The sequence below is a fragment of the Rhinatrema bivittatum genome, chromosome 2, assembly GCF_901001135.1.
Source record: "Rhinatrema bivittatum chromosome 2, aRhiBiv1.1, whole genome shotgun sequence".
In the NCBI taxonomy this organism is placed as follows: domain Eukaryota; kingdom Metazoa; phylum Chordata; class Amphibia; order Gymnophiona; family Rhinatrematidae; genus Rhinatrema; species Rhinatrema bivittatum.
In genome coordinates, this window is record NC_042616.1 from 232,194,476 (window position 1) to 232,218,987 (window position 24,512).

General features: G+C 43.7%; 1 protein-coding gene across 1 annotated transcript in view; it reads right to left on the bottom strand.

Annotated features, from left to right (window-relative positions):
- Nucleotides 1–9,099: 9,099 nt before the first annotated feature.
- EFHB (EF-hand domain family member B) overlaps nt 9,100–24,512 on the bottom strand; it is a 205,195-nt gene continuing 189,782 nt past the window's right edge. Inside the window, exon 13 of the mRNA XM_029587068.1 lies at nt 9,100–9,560. Within this exon, the coding sequence (XP_029442928.1) occupies nt 9,399–9,560 (162 nt within the window). The 3' untranslated portion in view covers nt 9,100–9,398. The remainder of the gene's footprint in view (nt 9,561–24,512) is intronic.

Genomic DNA, 24,512 nt, shown 5'->3' on the forward strand with positions numbered 1-24,512 from the left:
GGCTAGACATCACCTGAGCCTCCACAGGGGTCCATGGATGCTCAGTGCTCAGCACCAGCATTGGTGGGGGAACGCCTAGGGGTCCTGGATCCAGAGGAGTATGGGGGCTCCTCTCCCCGGGCCCTCTTCACAGGCGGCTCGATGGAAGTCTATGCCGCTGCAATATTGGTGCCGGCACCGATCGGGGATGCTCGTTGGTGCCGGTGTCAATGTTTCCCTCGTTCCTTGGTCCAGTCTTTCCCTGGCACCGAGGACGATGACGCCGATGTCCTCGATGGAGTCAGTGACGGACGGTCATCCTGTCCACGGTGCTCCTCGCGAATTGCCCCTGAGGTCGATGGACCCTCCACGGTCGGTGACACTTGAACTGGCGTCGATGGAGCAGTCTGTTTTGAAGCAAACAACTGATCCATTTTGTCCAGGTGAGCGCTACGGCCTTTGGGGGTCATTTGTACACAACTAGGGCATCGATGAACATCGTGCAAGGGGCCTAAGCACAAAACACAGACTTCATGCGGGTCCGTTATGGACATGGTCCTCGGACATTCGGGGCATTTTCTAAATCCAGTCGCCATGTTAAAATTTGGCAGGCGCGCGGTCGGTGACAGTCGGGCACCAAAGCGATAAGCCACCAGGAACCAACCGCAAATACCAGAAAAAACACTTACTGAGCGTCGGAGGGAATGAAGGGCAATGGGTGACCCCACTGAAGGATTTTTTGAGAAGATAAACTTCAAATAGTTCCGTGAGGAAAGTTGTGAGAAATTTCTCACAGAGCTCCTAAACCACGAGGCAACTGCTGTGCGGAAAAAAAGAGACTGAATGGGGATCCCTGGTGGCTGCAGGGTTAGTGGCATGCTGGACATGCTCACTCTGCCAGTCAAAGTTCTAGAAACTTTGACAAAAGTGTTCCGTGTCAGGGCTCCATCTGATGATGTCACCCATATGTGAGGACTACTATCCTGTTTGTCCTGGGAGAATGTTTAGCAATAAAAGGGCAAGTAATATGAAGAGGCTCTGCTATCTTGTAACCATACTCAGTAGGGTGGCAAGTATGGAAATGTAACATCAGCATGCTCATGCTAATCTGAGCACATAGCTAGTCTTGGCTGACCACATCTCCACACAAAGTGCAGTACACACAATGGGGTTGATTTTCAAAGAGTTACACGCGTAACCCCTGAAAACCTACCCCTGCACGCGCCGAGCCTATTTTGTATAGGCTCGGCGGCGCGCGCAAGCCCCAGGATGTGCGTACGTCCCGGGGCTTCAAAAATGGGCAGTCCGGGGGCGGGGCCGTGGCCAAGTTCCCCGACACAGCAGCCTGTGTCGGGGCCTGGCGCACCGGCAGTGAGCCAGCATACGCAAATTAAACAAGGTAGGGGGAGGATTTAGGTCCTGAGAGGCCTTGGAAGGAACGGGGAAAGTCATCGGGCCTCCCCTAGGGCTCGGCTCGCGCAAGGTGCACAAGTGTGCACCCCCTTGCGAGCGATGACCCCGGATTTTATAACATGCGCACGGCAGTGCACGCATGTTATAAAATCAGGTGTACATTTGTGCTCGTTGGGTAGCGCGCACAAATGTACCCCACTCTTGCAAATTTAAAATCGGCCCCAATCTGTACTCCAGAATTGCCTCTCTACATTAGAATATTGACTGAATGCAGCTACATGTTGCCTATCTTCACCACTGACAGTGGTGGAAAATTCTGAACCGAGGTAAGTGAGCAGCAGCGCTATGAGCTCTGCCTCCACCAGTACCTGCTACAGAACTTGGGCCTGTCAGTGCTATGCCAGTAGCCTAGCATAGTGGTTCTCAACCCAGTTGTCAGGACACACCCAGCCAATTAAGTTTTTAGGCTGTCCACAATAAATATGCATGAAATAGTGCATTCAAATCTATCTCATGTATATTTATTGTGGACAGCCTAAGAACCAGACTGGCTAGGAGTGTCCCAAGGATTGGGTTGAGAACCACTGGCCTAGAGTGATGTAATCCAATGCAAACAATCAGGACTGTCATCCCTGGGTGCCTCTCCTCATTGGCCAGTATATCCATATTGTTTACAACCCTCGAGACGGATCGTGCGAGCAGCGGTGAACTGGGCCTGCGTGGTCGGCGCTGAAAGCCCGTCGGGGTAAGGCCTCCTTTTTATTCCGCGCTCACCCCACACAGGCTCCCACGCCGACCACCGGCCTTCTCTTGATCGACCCGACTTACCTTTCTGGCCCTGCTCCCTCTCAGCACACCGGCATCGCACCACACTGCCGCAACAAAGAATCGCCCTCAGTCGCAGAAGTGACGTCAGGAAGCCGCAACCGGCAAGGATTTAAAACCCCTCTCACTTCCCGGCGTCGCACGCCGAAGGTGCGCAACAAGGGGGCCTGCCCCTTTGTGCGCCCCTTCGTGCGTCCTTCGAAGCGCCTAGAAACATATTTGCTAAAACGCTTTTATTTTTGTTTGCCTCTCAGTGTTCTTCCCTATCGAATTTCTGCCTGTCCTACCTCCCATTATGCCAACCCACTCATGTAACTGTCCCATCCCCTATCAGAGAAGATACCCCTCAAGACATTTGTTCCTTCCCCCAACCCTCCCACTCCAATGCAAAGGCGACTTACCCCTATTCCCATATCCCCCCTCACTCAATTCCTAAGCCTGTCCCTTATCTCGCTACTCCTCTTCAACACCCAGTCCCTGCAAAAAAAAAACTCACTTACTCCATGATCTCCTAACTGACTCCAAACCGGAAATCTGTGTTGTAACCGAAACATGGTTTAAACCTTCTGATACTCCCCTTATCAATCAGCTTCCCTCTGATATCTATGATATTTACTCTATTCCCCGCAAAAAGAAAAGAGGAGGAGGATTACTCCTCATCGCCAAAAAAGAGCTCAAACTTACACCTCAAAAATGCAACATTCCCAACCAATATGAAGTAGGCTTTTTCAAATCAAACTCTCTACAAATTTGCCTGATTTACACCCCCCCGGGGGACTACTAGAGAAAGACGCCTCCCCTCTCATCGAATTCCTCACCGACTCACTCTCTCCTGACCTTCCTACTATTCTCCTTGGCGACTTCAACCTTCATGTTGACTCAATCCCATAATCTCCATCATGCGAAGCGTTCATCTCCTTCCTTGATGCGATGGGTTTCACACAAATCATACACACTCCGACCCATAAGGCCGGACATACCTTAGACCTTATTTTCACCAACTCTACTATTAACACCATCCACTCCCCATCTTGCCTCACCGTCCCATGGTCTAACCATTCCATCATTAAAGCTACTCTTGCAATACAACTGCCATCCCCCTCTACTATGTCTCAGCCTCAATCCTTCCAGTTCCGTAAGACCTGTTCCTTAGACGCCCTCACAAAAGCATGCTCCGACATCCCCAATCTACTTGACTTAAATTCAGCTGACAACGCCGTCTCCTCCTGGTCAGATATTACCCTCAACATTGCAAATCAATTATGCCCCATCTCACAAAAAAGCATTAAACCTGCCCATACAAACAAAAAACCATGGTTCTCCCCCGAACTCAAGAACCTTAAAACCCACCTCAGAACAGCTAAAAGACGATGGCGCAAACACCCCTCTCCCGCAACTAAAACTGTCTACTACCAACTCATGCATGACTACAGGAAAGCTATTCAAAAAACAAAAAAGGAATATTATGCCAAGAAAATTCACCACTTCCAATATAACGCCAAGGCCCTCTTTACCTTAATTTCTAATCTCACTAGACCCAATCCAAAACCACCTCAAGAATCCACTTCACAAAAACGTTGCAATGAAATAGCTCTTTTCTTTAAAAATAAAGTGTCCTCTATCACTGCTAAATTCTCTCCTAACACCAACAATATAACACTTCCCATCACCTATAGGTCTGCCTCTCTCTCATCTTTTGAACTCTCTTCCTCCCTTGAAATCGAAATCATCCTAAAAAAGATGAGACCATCCTCCCATCCCCTTGAAACCATTCCCACCAAACTCTTACTTTCTATTCCCAAAACTATAGCCACACCTCTTTCTAAAATCTTGAACCGCTCCTTAGAACAAGGCATGGTCCCCAACTCTCTAAAACAAGCTGTCGTCAAACCTATCCTGAAAAAACCCTCCCTTGATCCCACTAACCTATCTAATCTCAGACCCATCTCCAATCTCCCTTTCCTCTCCAAAGTCCTCGAAAAACTTGTAAACTCTCGCCTATCCGACTATCTAGAACAACACAATATCCTCCCACCCACACAATATGGTTTTCGGAAACACCTCAGCACGGAAACCTTACTCCTCTCCCTAACAGACATCTTAATCAAAGGAATGGATTCCGGCAACTCCTATCTCATTGCCATGCTAGATATTTCTGCTGCTTTCGACACCGTTAATCACAACATCCTCTTCAACATTCTTATCAGTATCGGTATCTCTGGAACTGCCCTCTCCTGGATAAAATCATACCTTCAAAATCGCCACTACACAGTCATCACTGATAATAAAGAATCCAACCCTGTCAACCTTGATTGTGGTGTCCCCCAAGGCTCCTCCCTCTCTTCTACCCTGTTTAACATTTATATGCTCCCTCTTACCACTCTCCTTTCTAATCTTGGTTTCACGTACTTCATCTACGCAGATGACGTGCAAATTCTTTTCCCTTTCACAAATTCCCTTCTCTCCGCTCTCCAAAACTGGGAAACATGCCTTGCCTCCATCTACCAGCTCCTCACTAGCATGCACTTGTCTCTCAACCCCCAAAAAACTGAACTCCTTATCGTCTCCTCTAAACACTCATCAATCCCTATTCCTCCCTCTTTCTCTTCTTCTACTTTCCCTACCTACACACGAAACCTAGGTGTCATACTTGACAACCAACTCACCTTTAAACCCTTCATCAAATCCATCCTCAGCAACTGCTATTTCAAGCTGCAAACCCTTAAAAAACTCAAACCTCTACTATATTTCTCTGACTTCCATACAGTACTTCAGTCTATTATCTTTTCCAAAATAGACTACTGCAACGCTCTTCTGCTTGGTCTCCCTGCTACCCACACTAAACCTCTTCAACTCCTTCAGAACGCTATAGCTCGTATCCTCACAAACTCCAATAAGGATCACATCACTCCAACTCTGATCGATCTTCATTGGCTACCGATACAGTCACGTATCCTCTACAATACTCGTACCCTCATTCACAAAAGCATCGCCAATGAGCACTACCACTGGATAAATCCCCCGCTCCTTCCTCGCACTTCTACAAGACCAACACACTCCTCTCTCCGAGGAACCCTCTGCACTCCCTCTATCAAATCCACCAGACTCATCTCCACAACAAACAGAGCTTTCTCACTTGCTGGCCCCACCCTTTGGAACTCCATGCCCCCTGACCTACGCACTGAAACCTCTACACCCAAATTAAAAAAGAAACTTAAAATCTGGCTCTTCCTACAAGCCTACCCCTCTATATCTACCCCCTCTATTTCTACTCCTGCTGTGACCAACTGCTAAAAACCTCGTTTCACTAGATAACAACAAAAAGCACTCCTGAAATTTTACAATTTCTCCGAATGTCTAGTTATTTGTTTTATATTAACTAACCTTATGTCAAATCCTTTAAATTTTTAAGCAGTATCACCTTTATGCCATGCAATCTCGCCTTTTTCCCCCTAAAAACTCAGAGATTACAACGAACATATATTTCGAACCTTGTACATAGCCTTCTCTTCTTCAATTGTTTATTCCCCTCTCCCAATTATGCTGCTCCCAGTTGAATATATTTAACTATTATTCAGGTTCTTGTTGTATTTTTCCCTTGTTTCTTGTTCATTGTAAAGGCCATGCCTAATTGATATTCAAGCTATCATTGTTCTAAGTTATTTGTAAACCGATACGATGTGCAAATGGTTGTCGGTATATAAAATCTTTAAAATAATTAATAAATAAATAATATTAGTATCCATGCCTTCATCCAGAGGCAATCTAAAACAACCTCATGCCCAGGATCTTTCAGCAATATGCATTGGTAGACATAGGATTATTTTCTTACTATCTGTCATCTTCTCTATCCTTCACCTTCTCCAGCTGCTACTGAACCACCAGTGCCACTGCGTAGACCAGCCTGCTTAGCTCAGAAGCCATTTCTTCCTCACAGAAGCAGTAGCAGACATGGCATTGGTGGTGGTAGACTGGGAAGAGGCGGTGGTGCTTGCCTGGTAGTGGCAAAACCACTGCTTTTAATTAATGTCTGTTATATTTTTTTTTATTTGACTATGTATTTTACTGTGTATTTTACTGTATGATTTATTGTATATTTTGCTTGCAATCCGCATTGATGCTCTGCAAATTTTGGATTATAAACCTGTGAAAAAATAAATACTCCCTTACCTAACCCTTCTTCTTACCTAACCCTCCTAACCCAAATACAATACCAAATGAAGTAAATACCAAACACAAAACAAACCACCTACTCACAAAACAATGTTAAACAAACAAAAAAAAAAACCCCCACTCTCTCTGTTTCTCTTCTTTTCCCCTTTTATCTCCTAAGACCCACAAATACTTCATGGAGACAGCCCCTTTTATAGCCTCTCTGACAAGTCTGCTGACAACTTCTGTAAAATGTTTTGATTCACTGAAACTTGCAAGAAGATTTGTTGACTATAGAGACCTGATCAACTATCAGACATGGTTTTCAGATTTGACAGATTTTGTCAGATTTTTCCTAATGTTTGAAAAATCTGACAAATTTCCATCAACTAGTGTTTTTAAAAGATTCATACAGCTCTGATTGCAAGTCAATAAAGATTTCAGATGCCTCTTAGCAGTAAGTTGTTCCCAGATAAGCAGCTATTGTGCTAAATCAGGGGATCAGAGAGGGGTGAGAGGAGGGGGAAGGAGTACGAGTGAGAGAGAGAGTGGATAAGAAGAGTGGGGAAGGAGTGAGAGGGAGCATGAGTAATCAGAGAGGAGGTGAGAGGCAAAGGAAGGAGTGTAAGTGAAAGGAGAGGAGTGTGAGGATGGAAATGAGTGAAAGGAGGGGAGTGCAGGTGAAGAAGAAAGAAAAAGAAAGCAAGAATGTTTGGTAGGAAGGGGGGGAATGTGGTATAGCCTGCTTTAAGAACAATCCAAGCTAGATGAACCACAAGTGGAGATACAATACTTGGTCAAATATCAACAAAACCACCACATATGAGACCTTCAAATAATTAGGCTCCTGCCAAATAATTTTAAGGCAGAAAGAGACATGTTATAATCATTGGTCTTCCAGTCAACTTTCAATTTTGTTTTTCAATGCACATAAACGGGTAGATTTTCAAAGGGATACGCGCGTACCCCCCGAAAACCTACCCCAAATCTCCCCTGCGTGCGCCGAGCCTATTTTGCATAGGCTCGGCAGTGCGCGCAAGCCCCGGGACGCGCGTAAGTCCTGGGGCTTGCATGGAGGTGCGTGTTGGGGGGCGTGTCGGGGGCGTGCCCGGAGTGACGCTGCATTTTGGGGGCGTGTCTCGCATGATGCCGCGTTTTGGGGGCGGCGCCGCGGGCGTGGTTTTGGCCCAGGGGCGTGGCCGCGGCCTCCAGACCAGCCCCCGGGACCGGAACATCGAGCGGGGCAGCCGGCCGGTGCGCACAAAGTTACGCCTGCTTCCAGCAGGCGTAATTTTGCCGACAAAGGTAGGGGGGGGGGGTTAGATAGGGCCGGGGGGGTGGTTTAAGTAGGGGAAGGGAGGGGAAGGTGGGGGGAGGGTGAAGGATTTCGGAGCAGCCTCGGAGGGAACGGAGGCAGGCTGTGCGGCTTGGCACGCGCAGGCTGCCTATTTTGGGCAGCCTTGCGCGCGCCGACCCCGGATTTTAATGGATATGCGCGGCTACGCGCGTATCTATTAAAATCCTGCGTACTTTATAAAATCCGGCCCAAAATGTATAAAACAAAGTCCTGCCACTTGTCAATACTTATCATATTGTCCACAGGAAATCCTGACACAGGCCTCATTGTTTCGTTACACATACTGTTTCGGGGGAAGGAAATCTTCATATCTGGTAAAGGTGCTGGAACTTTTGTCATCTGCTCAATGCAATAAAAATGGGTTGTACTTTATTAATTTATTTATTAGTTTTTATATACCAGTATTCATGAGGACATGTCACATCGGTTTACACTTGTTAGCAAATATTCATTTAAAAAACATTTGCATTTCAAAAGTTAAAGGAGAAGATATAAATACATAATTTCATAATAAAATAAAACAAAAAAATATTAGAATAGTTAAAGTATTAAAAATTAAAAGTTTAAAGATTCAAAAGGTTAAGGACAGCAATAAGATAAATAAATATTAAATACTAAAAGGGTATAAAATCATTAAAATTCTTGGAAGGCCTGTTGGAATAGCCAAACTTTTACACCCTTTTTGAATACTTTAATATCTGATTCCATTCGCAAGTCTTGTGGTAGAGAGTTCCACAGTTGGGGCCCAGCAATAGAAATCGCCCTTTCTCATACATTATTGAGGTGTGCAATTTTGGGAGATGGAATAGGCAACATCCCCGTACCAATTGATCTTGTGATTCTTGAGGAAATATGAAAATGTAAAGCTGAGGTTAGCCATTCAATCTTATCATTATATAGTGTTTTATGAATTAAGGATAAAACTTTGTGTTGTGATCGGTATTTTACAGGCAACCAATGAAGGTCCTTCAATATCGGAGTGATATGGTCATATCTTCTAATCCCAGTTAAAAGTCTAGCCGCGGAATTTTGTAACATTTGCAAAGGTCTCATAACATTAGCTGGTAGGCCTAAAAACATTGAATTACAGTAATCTAACAGATAAAACAAAAGCTTATAAAACAGTTCTGAAATCTTTTATATATAAAAGAGGCTTCAATCTTTTGAGAACATTCAGTTTAAAATATCCATCCTTAATTATTTTTTTAACCCATACTTTTAGATTGACTTCACAGTCCAGAAAAATCCCAAGATCTTGGACCTCAAAGGAAATAGGATAGTTTTTGGCAGCTTCCAGAATTTCTAGTTCTTTTGCTTTAAATTATGGTCAGATATACTTGAAATTAAAAGTCATATGCACAGTTTTCTTTTTATGCTGTATTTATTGGATCGGATTCCCTTAAACCATTTCAGTATCTAGTGTGTTTAGTCATATTTTTCTTCCAAAAAGGTCTGAGATAGCAGCTTTATGATAAACATGAAAATTACACTAATACAAATATATGTATTTGAGGTTTTCTTCAATGATTACATTAGTAAGATATACAGATTATTCATTCTGTAAGTATGACAGAATATGTTAGTTCAATGTAAACTGCATAAAAATTAAGGATTAAGCTCACAGCTTAAATAAATAAATAAATAAAATGCAGTAAAGTAACATACAGTATCATCAAGAAGCTCCCATATTTGATGCTTGTATCTCATCCAGTACATTTCTGAGTGTTTCCACACAAACTTCTCCCTTTGGATGCCTCTGGGATGCAAGCTTCCACACTGCTTCAAAGGTGTCATTTGAAATGTTCACCCCGATGTTCCGGAAAATTTCTGCCAACTGTAAAAAGTTACGGCAACATTTTTCACATGGAAAATGATTTCATATAAAATGAATTACAGAAGCACAGATTATAGGATTTATCTATCAAAAGCACTTTCACTGTGTTAGAAATATAGTATGCTGCACAAAATATCTTTAGTCATATTTACTGTATTTTGAATAGATACAACTGAAACGTTAATGACAGCATGAACAAATGTTCCTATTCATCAACAACATACTTAAAAATATTTATGTAACTATAATACTTAAATAACCTCTATTTTCAAGATATATTTCATGGAGAAATGTCAAACAAATTACGGAATGAATTTTCAAAAAGTTACATATGTATAAAAATAGCCCTCTACTCATGCATTCTGTATTTTATAGAAGTTGAAAATAGTCGTATATTTTCACTTTCGTGTGTAAAAAAAGGATTAGGCTAGTCCAGGGGCATTCCAGGGCGGGGCCAACATTTACATATGTATGTTGCTATTTTAAAAGACACGCATGCACATAGATTTGCCAATTTGTGTTATTTTATACCTGTTAATAATCTGGCATAAATTATATTAAATGTGTTTATTGTGTATTATTGACCAGGTGGGAGGTTTGAGTGAACTGGGGCAAGTAAAGGCTGAAGTACCAGAAAGGTCTTGATGACACGGAGAAGGATTGGGCAAATTAGTGGACTATTTGATAAAACTTGGGTGTAAGCCTGGTCCTGCTCTGGTTTTAGATAAAGGGTTTAGTGTGGGTTCATCCTCTCTCATGTCCTCCTCTTTCCTATTCTTCAATGTGGGATTCTTCCCTTTTAGTTCCTACTGCAGCTTCAGACATCAGGCTCCTCATCCAATGGTGCCTAGTCACTTAGTACTAGTGGTTGCTGTGATCTAAGGCCTTCCCACCAGACTTAGTTCCACTATTCTAATGACTGCCTTTATAATCAGCTGCCTGATACAGCTCCCCCTCAATGACTGAGGCATAAATGTAATTCCCTCAATGGTAACTCTTCACTCTCTGTCTGCAACTCCATGTATCCATTGCTTCTCTACCCAGGTACAAGTTAATTGATAATCAAATCATGTGATATTTTTCTTTTACAAAAAATCCAAGCAGAAGAGATATTCTATTAATAACTTTTATTCATGAATTCAACTGGCATAATACTCTACTGAAAATTATTATATCTTATTCTCTAGGCAGTAATACATTTTCCAATGAGCAATCATAGCTCCATTTCCTGGTTTCTAACAAAACAGTTGCAACCTTTCCACATAAGCTTCAAAACCTCAGTTAATTAGGTTTAACAAGATAATACTTCTAACACCTGGTAGGTCTTCCCCAAATTGAGGCAGACACAGTTTGGTTCCTTGTCTAACAGGACACTCTTCATACAGTTAGTCATCTGCAGCAGTCTTTCAGTTAGTAGGAGTTTATCTCCTCCGTAACCCAAATACTTGGCTTGGTAACGAATGTGCTTACTAATTAATCCGAGCTTCATTTTTGTGCACTTTAAACCTCTTGTTCGCTAATTAAGGAAACTCTATTCCTGAATAGTTCTCACACTCAGATTCTTGACCGAGGAAAGTTTCCTCCCTATGCAGTTGCAAGTGATGGCTTGTTAACAAAGGATCTCTGCCCTCTGCTGCAATCCTAAGCACTGCTCATATCTCTTTGGGAAGTGTAACAGTTCTTAATTTTAAAAAAATTCTCTTCTGCTGCAGTTCCAAACATTCCTTATATATCTTTAGGAGAAATCAAAGCCCATTTGTGCATTAGAACAGCTATTGGTCTTCAGCCCTAAAACAAACTAAAACAAGTGAGCAGTATTATTAGCTGTTGTGAATCTGCCCGCGAGGAGCGCGGGCAGGCTCCCTACCTCCTGCAGCCAGTCGGGCTGCTGACGCCTTTCCCTCTTCGGCAGTTGTGCCGCTGTGTCCGGGCTCCTCCCCAGCTGCCTCCTGCTCTGTGCGGCAGAGTCGAGCTGCCGGGAGCTCTCCCTTGCGGTCGGGACCACCGCTGCCGCTTCTGCTCTCTCCGATGCGCTGCAGCCGCTCCCGGGGTCCTCGGGAGGCAGGGAAGCCGTCCTTACTGTGCCGGGGTCTTCAGCCGGCAGGGAGGCCATCCCTGCCGGTGCCTGCTGCTGCCCGGGTCCTTGCCCAGCAGGCAAGCCGTCCCTGCTGGTGCCTGCAGTCCTCCTTCTCTCCCTGCTTGATTTCTTCTGGCAGCGCTTAATGATGGACATGCATGAGCTTCCCCATGAATCAGATGGGTAGGGAAAAACAGTGGGCTTAGCCAAGGATGGGTAAGATTTCTTCACCTAAGGCTAGCTTAGGATGTAAGGGACAACCTAAGACAGGCACCCACGGCCCCGCCCATATGTGAAGGGTTTCTAGGCATAACCCTTCAAGAGGGGGATGTATGTATGCACTGTCTTTCTGAGACATCTCTTTCTGCTATATTCCTGTATACTAGTTTTAGACAAAGAAAGCAGAGGACCCTGGCTATGTGCTGGAATGCAACGAGCCAACACCCCAGACCCATTAGCTGATTGGTCTAATACATTCTCAAATCAGATGTACTGCACTTATCTAAAAACAACACTCTGAATATGCTCTGATTGGTCAGTATGAAGGGTATATATTGTTATACACATTGCTGTAAAAGTTGGGTAACTGGGCGTTTTTACAATTGTATAGACCTGTTACTCCCTGGAACAAATTATTTATTTATTTAACATATTTATATACCATTTTACCAATATGACATTGATCAAAGTGGTTTACAACAACATAATTATAATCAAACCAACATAAAATGTATCTTTAAAAAGAGAAATAAAATAAAATAAACAGAATTGAATAAAAATACAATTTTAAAACATGATCAATAAACATAAAATTGAATATATTAAAGATTAAAGATAGTTGGCCATTACTTTAAAAACTAAAAGAGGGAAAAAGTCAGGTAGATTAACAAGCAATTAAGGATATCTTCTAGCCTTTAAATGTGTAATTGCAAAGTAGTGTCCTAGCAATTTTGCTATTAATTATCTCCTCGTGCTTTGTTCCAGTCCCTGTCCCTGTCCCCTTTGTCTCTGTCTTTCTCTAATTAAAGTTTCTGATTACACACTGCTGCAGAAGTTTCACTAGAATAAACAAACATAAGAACATGCCATACTGGGTCAGACCAAGGGTCCATCAAGCCCAGCATCCTGTTTCCAACAGTGGCCAATCCAGGCCATAAGAACCTTGCAATGCAATGAAGGAACAGGAAGACTTGGATGACCTAATGTTTGAGCTGCACCAGCAGGCACAGGAACACGAGAATGAATGGTTTAGATAAAACATAGTGATGAACACCAGACGAACACCTAGGTCTGGGGTTAAGACAACAAGAAGGACAGCTTCTAAATGAGTCCTGATGCTTATCCCGATTCCAGAGAAAACAGAGTTAATAATGGCTCAGCAAGTTTACAGAAGGAGCCAGTAAAGTCAACTATGGACGTGACCACACTTACCTTTTTCTGTGAGTCGGAATCTGATGCCAGGGACAATGACAAGTAATTAGCCCTAGCCACATTTATGAAGCATGCCCTAAAAGACTAAGAAAAAGAGTGCAGCTAACAGAGGTACCTCACCAGCCATTGTATAGGGCCACAAAGCTCACTGCAGGCAGAAGCAGTGGCATTACCCACCATACCCTCATCGACATCCAATAAAAGCAGAGTGATACATGAGGACAAACTCTGTGGGGTTAGCACACTAGCTCAGGGAGTAACAAGAAAAAATGGAAAAAAAAAAAAAAGAAAAGGAAATGGAAGATAAAATTCATTGATATTTTCTCACTCCTCATCCCAGATCAGGATGAGACACACAATGGGAGTAGGAAAAAAGATTCAACAATGGAGGGCAAATCAAAAAAAACAAGGCTTCCAAAAACAATCAATAATTGGGTCTTAGCCTCCCACATTTTTATTAGCCTAATGGTAGAATGTGGACCATAACAATCTCCGTATTTGATTTTCTATCTAGACACTACAATGCGAGTGCACAAGCATTATGGTGGTTGGGTGTGGCTCGATTACGATATAAAGTTCTGAATAACCATGGCAGAAGACAGCTTGATATCATGGTGCCATCAAGTCACCGATTTATGGTTAGAAGAGATGACTATGCAGAAGCCATTTAGCAGTGAGTGGGCCCCCAATGGTTTCATATCTAGAGACAGGAATGCAGGAAGGGCATCTGGGAAGTAGGACACATGCAGGTAGTATAACACTGGGCACTGCACGTAGACACACTGCAGATTTAGACATGCATATGCTAACTGTGGAGTTACATACCTGGCAACACACTGCCGAGTTCCCAAGGTCAGATTCAACAGCCTCTACAATTATTGTGAGGTGCTGAGGGGCCTGGCCCCATCCTCAGTCAACATTAAGGCCATGGCCCCTTGGCTAAAGTGTTACCCTCGTAGAGCACAAACCAAAGAAATCACCCCAGGCTTCACCCAGGGTATTACATTCTGTGCTCACAAGATCCACCCTCTATAAAACACTGCTCAGAGTGCCTTATCTCTGAGATGCCACGAGGCTGTAGCCATGCAATAAATAAATCAATAACTGGCTCTCGGTATAGTCTGTGGCCTGTTCGAGAGCCCCCCTTCTATAACATGGTCATATCCCTGCTGGGGGTCATCCCAAGAAAGAGCTGGGGAAATTTAGACTCATACACAACCTGTCTTACCGAGCAGTTCACCCACATTCAACGACGTGCTCTAGACCGCTACCCAAAAACTGCAGACAATGAGAAGTCAGATTTAATATCCACGACTTGATTAGCAAGTATAAAAGCATGTAAGCATGTTTGATGTAGGTGTATTCCATTTATAAAATACATAAAAAAGCATGTTCTTTCAAACCCCTTTCCAGAATACCCTTGAAAAGTCTTCTTTGTACACTACACATATACTTTTCCACATGACAGACAGTACACGACTTTATGAAAATTCTTTACTGCACACACATACTTAAGAGTGTGTATGTCAATTTTACAAGCACAAACCCATGTAAGTCTTTGAAAACTAACACTCTAGTATCCAAATATCTCTGTGTGAATATTCTTTTTGTGCATGTCCAAATAAGGAGGCACAGGCTCATTTTAAAACAAACGTGCGTGCACCCATATATAAGTGCCTCGGAACACAAGCAGAAATACGCCTGAATTTAAATTATGCATGTACTTGCGCATGCATGATTTAAAAAGCAAAATTGCTTACCTTGTAATAGGTGTTATCCCAGGACAGCAGGATGTAGTCCTCACATATGGGTGCCATCGGTAATGGAGCCCTATGTACGGAAAAACTTCTTTAAAAGTTTCCATGAAACTTTTGACTGGCACCAGAGTGCCTACTGAGCATGCCCAGCATGCCATGATATTCCCTGCCACAGGGGTCTCCCTTCAGTCTTGTTTTGTAGCAATTAGCGTTAGCCAAAAATAAAATAATAAAACGTATCGGACCCAACTCCGCGGGGTGGCGGGTGGGTTTCGTGAGGACTACATCCTGCTGTCCTGGGATAACACCTATTACAAGGTAAGCAATTTTGCTTTATCCCAGGACAAGCAGGATGCTAGTCCTCGCATATGGGTGATTAGCAAGCTAGAGGCTGAGTCATTTTGTAGTGAAGCAACAGTGAAGTATTGTTGATGAAATGAATCAGCCGAAGATCACAGCAGGTTGGATGTAGAAGGAGTTGGGATTATACTGGAAACAAGTTCTTTAAGACGGATTGTCCATAGGCCGAATCTTGTCTTCCTTCTTTGTCTAAACAGTAGTGAGCTGCAAAAGTGTGAAGAGAACTCCATGTTGCTGCTTTACAAATGTCCAGAATAGGTACAGAGCGAAGGTGCGCTACTGAGGTTGACATCGCTCTGACTGAGTGTGCTTTTACTCGCCCTTGGAGAGGAAGGCCTGCTTTTTCATAGCAAAACTGTATGCAATCTGCTAACCAGTTTGACAGAGTATGCTTACCCACTGCTTTTCCTGGTTTGTTTGGATCATAGGATACAAACCGCTGACTGGATTTCCTTTGGGCTGTTGTGCGGTTTAAATAGAAGGATAACGCACGCTTGCAGTCCAAAGTGTGTAAGGCTCTTTCACCCTGATGGGAATGAGGCCTAGGAAAGAATGTTGGTAAAACTATTGATTGGTTCAAGTGAAATTCCGTAACAACCTTAGGAAGGAATTTTGGATGTGTACGGAGGACTACTCTGTCATGTAGGAACTTTGTAAAAGGTTTGTATGTGACTAGCGCTTGTAGTTCGCTGACCCTTCTAGCTGATGTAATGGCTATGAGAAATACCGTTTTCCAAGTAAGGTATTTAAGGTCACAGGTATTTATGGGTTCAAATGGAGAACACATAAGCCTGGTTAATACTACGTTCAGGTCCCATTGTATGCTTGGGGAATGAACTGGATGTTTAATGTGAGTTAGGCCTCTCATGAATTTACTGACAAGAGGCTGTGTGGAGATAGGTGCGTCTCCCAGCTTGTTATGGTAAGCTGAGATTGCACTTAAGTGTACCCTTACAGATGACGTCTTAAGACCAGCGTCTGAGAGATGGTAAAGGTAATCTAGTAGCGAGGTAGTGGGGCAAGTGAAAGGATCTAAATCTTTCTGAGTGCACCACAGTGTAAACCGTTTCCATTTGTAGGAATAATTCTTTCTAGTGGAAGGTTTACGTGCAGCTATAAGTACTTGAGATATAGAGGATGGAAGGTTGAGAGGCTGTAAGATCAAGCTTTCAACATCCATGCTGTCAGGGACAGGGATTGAAGGTTGGGATGGCGCAACTGACCCTGTTCCTGAGTTATGAGATTGGGAGCTACTCCCAGGCGAATTGGATCCCTGACTGAGAGATCTAGCAGTGTGGGGAACCATACTTGTCGAGGCCAATATGGGGCTATGAGTATCATAGTCCCCTTGTCCTGTTGTAGCTTCACTAGTGTTTTGGTTATGAGTGGTATCGGTGGATACGCGTATAATAGGCCTGAATTCCAATGGCGAGCAAATGCGTCCTTTGGTAGGCTGTTCTGCTGTCGGAGTAGAGAGCAGTAATTGTTCACTTTGTAGTTGAGATGGGATGCAAAGAGATCTATCGTCGGTTGACCCCAGCGTTGGAAGATCTTGGATGCTATCGCTGGATCCAAGGACCATTCGTGCGATTGGAACTGACGACTGAGGCGATCGGCTACTATGTTGTGGATGCCTGCTAGGTAAGTGGCCCGTAGAAGAATTGAGTGTGTCAGGGCCCAGTCCCAAATTTGTGCTGCTTCTTGACAAAGGAGGTAAGAACCTGTCCCTCCTTGTTTGTTGATGTACCACATGGCTACTGTGTTGTCTGTTTGGATCAGAACAGTCTTGTGTGATAGGCAGTCCTTGAACGCATGCAGCGCATAGCGTATAGCTCGAAGCTCCAGGAAGTTTATTTGAAAAGAGGCTTTGAGCTTTGTCCACTTGCCCTGTGTCTTTAGATGACCAATGTGTGCTCCCCACCCTAAGGTGGATGCATCTGTAGTCAAAGTTACTTGTGGAACTGGTTGCTGGAAAGGTAGGCCTTTGAGCAGGTTGTTCATTGATGTCCACCAGATGAGTGCAGATCTGAGCTCTGGTGTGATATGAATGGGAGTGGACATTGGTTGAGTGGCTTGTATCCACTGTGCTTTGAGTGTCCATTGCAGTAGTCGCATGGTCAATCTGGCCATGGGAGTTACGTGAACTGTGGAAGCCATATGCCCTAGCAGAATGAGGCACTGGTGAGCTGTTACCTGGAATTGATTTCGAAGAGTGTGAGTCAAGAGGACAAGTGTTTGAGCACGGTCTCTTGGAAGAAAAGCTTTTGCTATTGCAGTATTTAGCTCTGCACCTATGAACTGTATAAGATGAGTTGGTGACAGATGGGATTTCTGGTAGTTGATGAGAAATCCCAAGGAGTGAAGCACATGGATAGTGAGCTTGAGAGAAGTGAGAGCTCCTTCTTTTGTTTGACTCTTGATGAGCCAATCGTCCAGATAAGGGAACACGTGCACTCTCTGTTTGTGGAGGTGTGCCACTGCTACAGCCATGCACTTTGTGAATACTCGTGGGGCTGATGCAAGACCGAATGGCAGCACTCTGTATTGAAAGTGTTGATCCTTTACCAGAAATCTCAGGTACTGTCGATGAGGAGGAAAGATGGGAATGTGAGCATAAGCATCTTGAAGATCCAGAGAGCAGAGCCAATCTCCCCTTTGAAGAAGAGGTAGAATGGTGCCTAAGGACACCATCCTGAATTTTTCTTTTTTGAGAAATTTGTTGAGATTTCTGAGGTCTAGAATGGGTCGAAGGCCTCCTGTTTTCTTTGGAATTAGGAAATAGCGGGAGTAGAATCCTCTGCCCTTTTGAGGTCCAGGAACTGGTTCTATGGCCCTGGCTGTCAGAAGGGTGGATAATTCTGTTTGAAGAATTATGGAATGTTGATTTACTGTCCAAGATGGAAGTGGTGGGTTTTCTTTTGGAACAGTAAGAAAATCTAGTCTGTAACCGTGAGTTGTGATCGATAACACCCACTGGTCGGTGGTTATGGAGGCCCAAATGCTTTGGAAGTATGTTATACGACCCCCTACTGGTATGTTTGGGAATGGGTTGATGAGGCTGCTGCTCTCTGAGTTGTTTCAAAAACCAGACGTAGTGGCAGTTTGTGGTGGTGGTTGTGCCCTTGCAGGCCTCTGCCTAGGTTGTTGGCGTTGAGGTGGGCGGGCTGTTCTGGGTCGATTTGCTGGGGGATAATACCTGCGTGGACGGTAGTATGGACGTCTGGTATCACGCTTTGGAATTCTCCTTGTAGAAGGTTGAGTATCCTGAGGTATTAAGGATAATTGCTTCAGTGTTTCTGTGTGGTCTTTTATAGTCGCCACAGCTTCTTTGACCTTTTCTCCAAAAAGGTTGTCCCCCAAGCAAGGAAGATCAGCCAAACGTTCATGGACCTCTGGATGGAGATTAGAGGCCTTTAGCCATGCCCATCTGCGTGCAGCTATGCCTGAAGCAGAAAGTCGTGCTGCAGTCTCAAAGCAGTCATAAGTAGCTCTGACCTCGTGTTTCCCTGATTTGAGGCCCTTATGGACGATATTCTGGAATGGTTCTTGATACTGCTCAGGGAGAGACAGGGCTAGGTCTTGAACCTGCTTCCAAAGGTTCCTTTGATATTGGTTCATATATATCTTGGATACCAGCATGGAACCCTGAAAAACCTTGCGGCCTAAATTATCCAGAAATCTACTCTCCTTTCCAGGCGGTGTAGAAGAATGAGATTTCAGTCGTTTCGCCTTCTTCTGGGCGGACTCTACCACGACTGACTGGTGTGGCAACTGTGATTTTTGAAAACCTGGTATAGATTGTACCAAATAAGTTGCCTCTGATCTTTTATTGACTGCTGAGACTGATCCTGGGTGTTCCCATATCCTGTACTAAAGGTCTTGAAAAACTTCATGGACCGGTACTGCTAGCATTTCTTTAGGAGGATCTACAAATTGCAGAACCTCCAGTGTTTTCTGCCTTGCATCCACCTCCGTTTGTAGTTGAAAGGGGATGGTATCAGCCATATCCTTTACAAAGTTTGTAAAGGAAAGGTCCTCAGGAGGTGATTTCCTGTGGTCGTCACGTGGAGAGGGTTCAGAAAAAATATCCTCATCTGAAGAATATTCTGAACTTGTGTCAGTAGCCATATCCCGTGGAGTGTGGTGAGTGACTGGCACTAGTAAAGGCTCCCTAGGCCTTGATGGTAGAAGAGGAGAATGAGGCCTTGGAGGTTTTGGTATACCAGAGGGTCCTGGAATAGGTTCTTCTGGTGTTTTGTTGGATAAAATATCCAGGAGAGAGTCTAATTTTGTCATGAATGGATGTAGCATCGAGACATCCTCTGTTGGCACCGGTATAGTCCTCGGTGGCATCGGTGAGGGTACCGGGGTAGGCATCGGAAGCGGTTCCCATGGCATCGTCGGTGCCGGCGGCATCAATGGCGATGGATCTCTCGGCATCGGAATCGGCATCGATGGAGGTGTCAATGGCTGAGGCGGAATGGCATCGCGCAGAGCCTGGTGCACCGCTTGACATTTATATGTGTCAAGTTCCGCTCTCATAGCTGGTGATACCAGAGCAGCTATGGGGGGAGGCGGTGTTGGCGATGCCGATACCTCCTCAGAGCCCTGAGGAGGTACGGAGTCCGGCACCGATATCGGTGGGGATCGCCCTGGATCAGTAGGCCTCGAAGCCTCCGCACTCGTCCGAGGTATCTTTGCGGGTGAGGCCGTACCTGTCGATGGATCTTCGATCATCGGTGCTAGGCGTCGTCGATGCCGGTGACGATGTTTTTCCTTCTGTTTCTCACTTCCAGAAGTGGACGCCTTCAACGATACTGACGGTGATGGCGTAGAAGCGTCTCCCGCTTCCGGACAACGTTTCTTCAGTAGTACCTGCCGGACGGATCCCGATGGCGATGACTGAACCGAAGTCGATGCCTTCGGGAGCAATTGTATGTTAAACAATTGCTCCATTTTTTCAACGCGGAGACGACGGCCTTTTGAGGTCATCTCCGCACATAAGGTACACGATTTTACATTGTGATCTTTGCCTAGGCAAAGAACACATTCCAAGTGCGGGTCTGTTATAGACATATTCCGCGCACAGTTCGGGCATTTTTTGAACCCGGAGGCCATTTGCCGGACAGCCGTCGATGGCGATGACCAAAAAATATCGGTACCGGCCGGAAACCGAAGGGAAAAAAAGTTACCGCAGTGTTATCGAAGGGAAACCCTTGCGGTGGGATTAATTTTTTTCCGAAAAAGTTAAACTTTTTTAAGGTGGTGAATTCACCACAGGACTCCAATTATACCGCAATGCTAAGTGCTTCGCAGAAAAAAGAAGACTGAAGGGAGACCCCTGTGGCAGGGAATATCATGGCATGCTGGGCATGCTCAGTAGGGACTGGTGCCAGTCAAAAATTTCATGGAAACTTTTAAAGAAGTTTTTCCGTACATAGGGCTCCATTACCGATGTCACCCATATGTGAGGACTAGCATCCTGCTTGTCCTGGGATAATACACCTACCGTGCATAATAATGCTCCTAATTTGAAGAAGTTACTCAAGCAAACTTACTTCACGTATCTCCCATAGGATTTTGCCAGCTTTAATGAATGTATGTAAGTGGATTTAAAACATGCTCACACGAGGGACATTCCCAATTTTAACAATTAGTCCACCAGTTTGCCCTGTCAATCTTGAGGTCATCCAGACCCTACTGGGTCTTCATCCTGCACACACCCCAGTTGACCCAGACCCCTCACCCTTTCATGTAAGGCCAAAATTGTAAGGTCTGCAGACTTGTTCTTCATCAAGAGAAGCAGTAAAGTTACGCGGCTAACAAGCTGCGATGCATTGTGGCTTCCGGTTTTAAAATACTGGAGTTACATGTGTAACAATTGGCCCTGCCCTGGAATACCCATGCCCCGCCCCTCCAATCCCAACCCTTTTTTTGTTACTCACGCACATGATTTACGCATGTAACTTCCAGCTTTTAAAATACGTGTTGATCGTGTGTGGCCCACGCCATAAACTCGCCTATATGGACTTTTTAACATGAGTAATGCTTTCAAAATTTGGACTTAGTGCAAAGAAACAAGATTTATGTATGGAAATAGTCCATAATTTCCAAGGGACCACTCTAAAATTAGGGTTTCCACCACAGGAAAAGCCTACTAATGCAGATTTGATACCTCATTTCTAGCTGACTGAATGAGATGTGGTATTGTGGGTTTGCCAAAGGTACAATCTCTGAGGCACATGGAAACAGTGAAGTTTTAGTCTCCCAAGCACCTGAAAATGGTAACTCCAGGTCTGATTCTCAAGAAGAATTGTCTTCTGAGGCACATATAAAAGTGACGTGTCTGAGGAACATAACACAAAAGTGCTGGGCATTTGTGTTCAGGATTCCAGCCTACAAGAGTCATACAGCCTCCCTCTATCATTGCCTTCATATTGAAGGAGTGTAGATTCCCTGATATGTCTCTAAGACATGGGTACCATGGTCACCCACCCAAGAGAGTATAAGCTTTAAGAAGAGTATACAATGGGCACAGCTTATACTGCTAAGTCTGAAAAAGATTATTAACATTGCTGTCCCTATGATGTACCTTCTAAAGGAATCAAATCAACATAATGTGACACAGGGGATATATATCTTTATGATGCTACTCTGAAATACAGAAGCAACTGGTTTGACAGCTTTGAAATCATTTATGATACTTATTCCTTAAAAAAAGCATGGAGACATGACCAATATGTCTGTTCAGCAACAAAAACATGGTGACAAATTTGTGGCACAAACAGCATGGTCATAAAAATAAGAAGTGTTATGCTGGACTCCATCAAGTCCAACATCCTGTTTCCGAGATTGGCCAGTCCAGGTCACAAGTAACCGCAGGTCCCCAATATTGATGTATTTCTTGTATCTCACTCCCAGGGATAAGCACTGGCTATCCCAAGTCTACCTGGCTAATAAATGTTTGCGAACTTTTCCTTCAGAAACATGTCCAACCCTGTTTTGGAACCCCCAATCCCCTCCCATTTTAGTTGCCTTGACACACATCCTCTGGCATCTGCTTCCATAGATTTATAGTGCGATGAGTAAAAATAAAACTTCCAATGATTTGTTTTAAATCTGCCAGTACTAGTTTCATGAACTGTCCCATAGTTTAAATGATATTGGAAAGGGTAAATAACTGTCCTCTATTTACCTGTTCCACACAACTCATAATTTTATAAATCTCAATCATATCCCCTCTCAGTTATCTCTTCTTCATGCAAAAGAACTCTAATCTATTTAACCTTTCTCCATAAGATTATTTCCAACCCCTCTATCATTTTTGTCATCCTACTCTGTACCGTTTCTATGTCTATTATGTCTTTTTTGAGATGGGGAAACAAACTACACACAATATTCAAGGTGCGGTTACACCATGGATCTATACAAAGGCATTATGATATTCTCAGCTTTGTTTTCTATTCCTTTCCAAATAATTCATAACATTCTACTTGCCTTTTTTGATCGCTGCTGCACACTGAGTCAAAGATTTCAAAGTACTGGACTGGCCACAAGTTTTCCAAGGTTCTTTTTCTGGGTGGTGACTCCTAACATGACTCCCAGAGTATAATTGGGATTATTTTTCCCTACTTGCATTACTTTACATTTGTCCACATTAAATTGCATCTGTCATTTAGATGCCCATTCTCCTAGTCTCACAAGATCCTTTTGTAGTTCCTCACAATCTTCTACTGTCAATATTAATTAGCATCCTCTACTACACAATCCTCTACTGTCAATATTATTTAGCATATGTACCAATAGTTACCTATGCTAATCTAAAAAACATAAGTCAACAACCATTTATTACTTATTTTAAGAACCTCTCACCGGCTGACCTGTATTTCTTCCTTTCTATGCGTGCTCCCCGATCCCAGATTGTTTATTCTCCTGTTAATTGTATTTTCTAACATTTTGTTATGATGTAAACCGATGTGATGTACACACTAACACCGGTATAAAAAAGTTTCTAAATAAATACATACTGTTTTAATGACTTGAAATAATTTTGTGTCATCTGAGACTCTCGGAAATATAAGCCAGTTGCAGTGTGCTAGGCATGTCCAGGGTAGAGGAAAACAACCCTGGAGGAGGACTGTCATTTCTTACTAATACTAAATAAATTATTGTTGAAAGGAGAGAGAAATGTTAGAAAGAGTAAAATCTGAGGATTTTACAGAACTGAGGAATGAAAACTGTTAACAGCTCAAAAGAAAAATGGGGGGGGGGGGGGCTGTAGAAGTGTACTGCTTGCAGCTAGTTGCCTAGTAGGGATGTGCGTGCATTTATTTCAAATGAATGCTAAAAATAGGACAAATAAGATCATTTTCAATTTCTTCCAAATGGAACAAATAAGGTCATTTTCGGTTTGTTTCATCTGGAACAAACCAAAAATGGCCTTTGATAAAATTACCTGAACATTTTTGTGTATTTTTATTTCATGTGTGAGGGAAGAAGTTTTAAAAAGGCCTCCATGACTTGGGGCCCAGGTCATTCCCAGCCAGGGCTTCGGCGCCTGTCTCAGGTGCAGCCAGCACCACATTATATGGCCATACAACATGGCACCGGCTGCACCTAAGCCAGGAACCAAGGTAATGTCACTTCAGTGCCACTCAGAAGGGACAGTGGCACCATTTCTATAGAGACCAGGACAGGCCTAGGGTGAATGGGCATTGCTCCTGCCCTTTAGGACACTAGATTTTCATGGACAGGGTAAATAGGTGCCTGTCCATGAAAGTCCCTGACTTCCAGCTCCGGTGAGTTTTAGAAGAAAGGAGGGTCGAAGAGGCCCAACGAGGACCCAACTGGGCCTGGCCCAGGCTCAAGGCTTCTGTTGAGGTGGGAAGGAGGAGGTCAGAAGGCTTGTTTCAATTTTTTGTTTGTTTGATTTTTAATGTTTTATCCTGTTTGACAAATGAACCAGACAAAAAAAAAACAAATAAAAAAATTATTAAACAAGCTGAAAAAAACATCCCCGCCTCCCTGCTGCAACAAAAACATCTTGGACCTGCACATTCTTATTGCCTAGTAACAATTTCAAAAGTTTCAGTAGTCAGTTTGAAATCCTTTGATATAGCATGTGACTAGATCACATGGCCTACATGTATGAACCTATTAAGAACATAAGAACATAACATTTGTTATACTGGGTCAGACCAAAGATCCATCAACCCCAGTATTCTGTTCACAACAGTGGCCAATTCAGGTCACAAATACTTAGCAGGATCCCAAAGGGTAGATGGATAGGGTAAATAGATTCCATGATGCTTATCTCAAGGATAACCA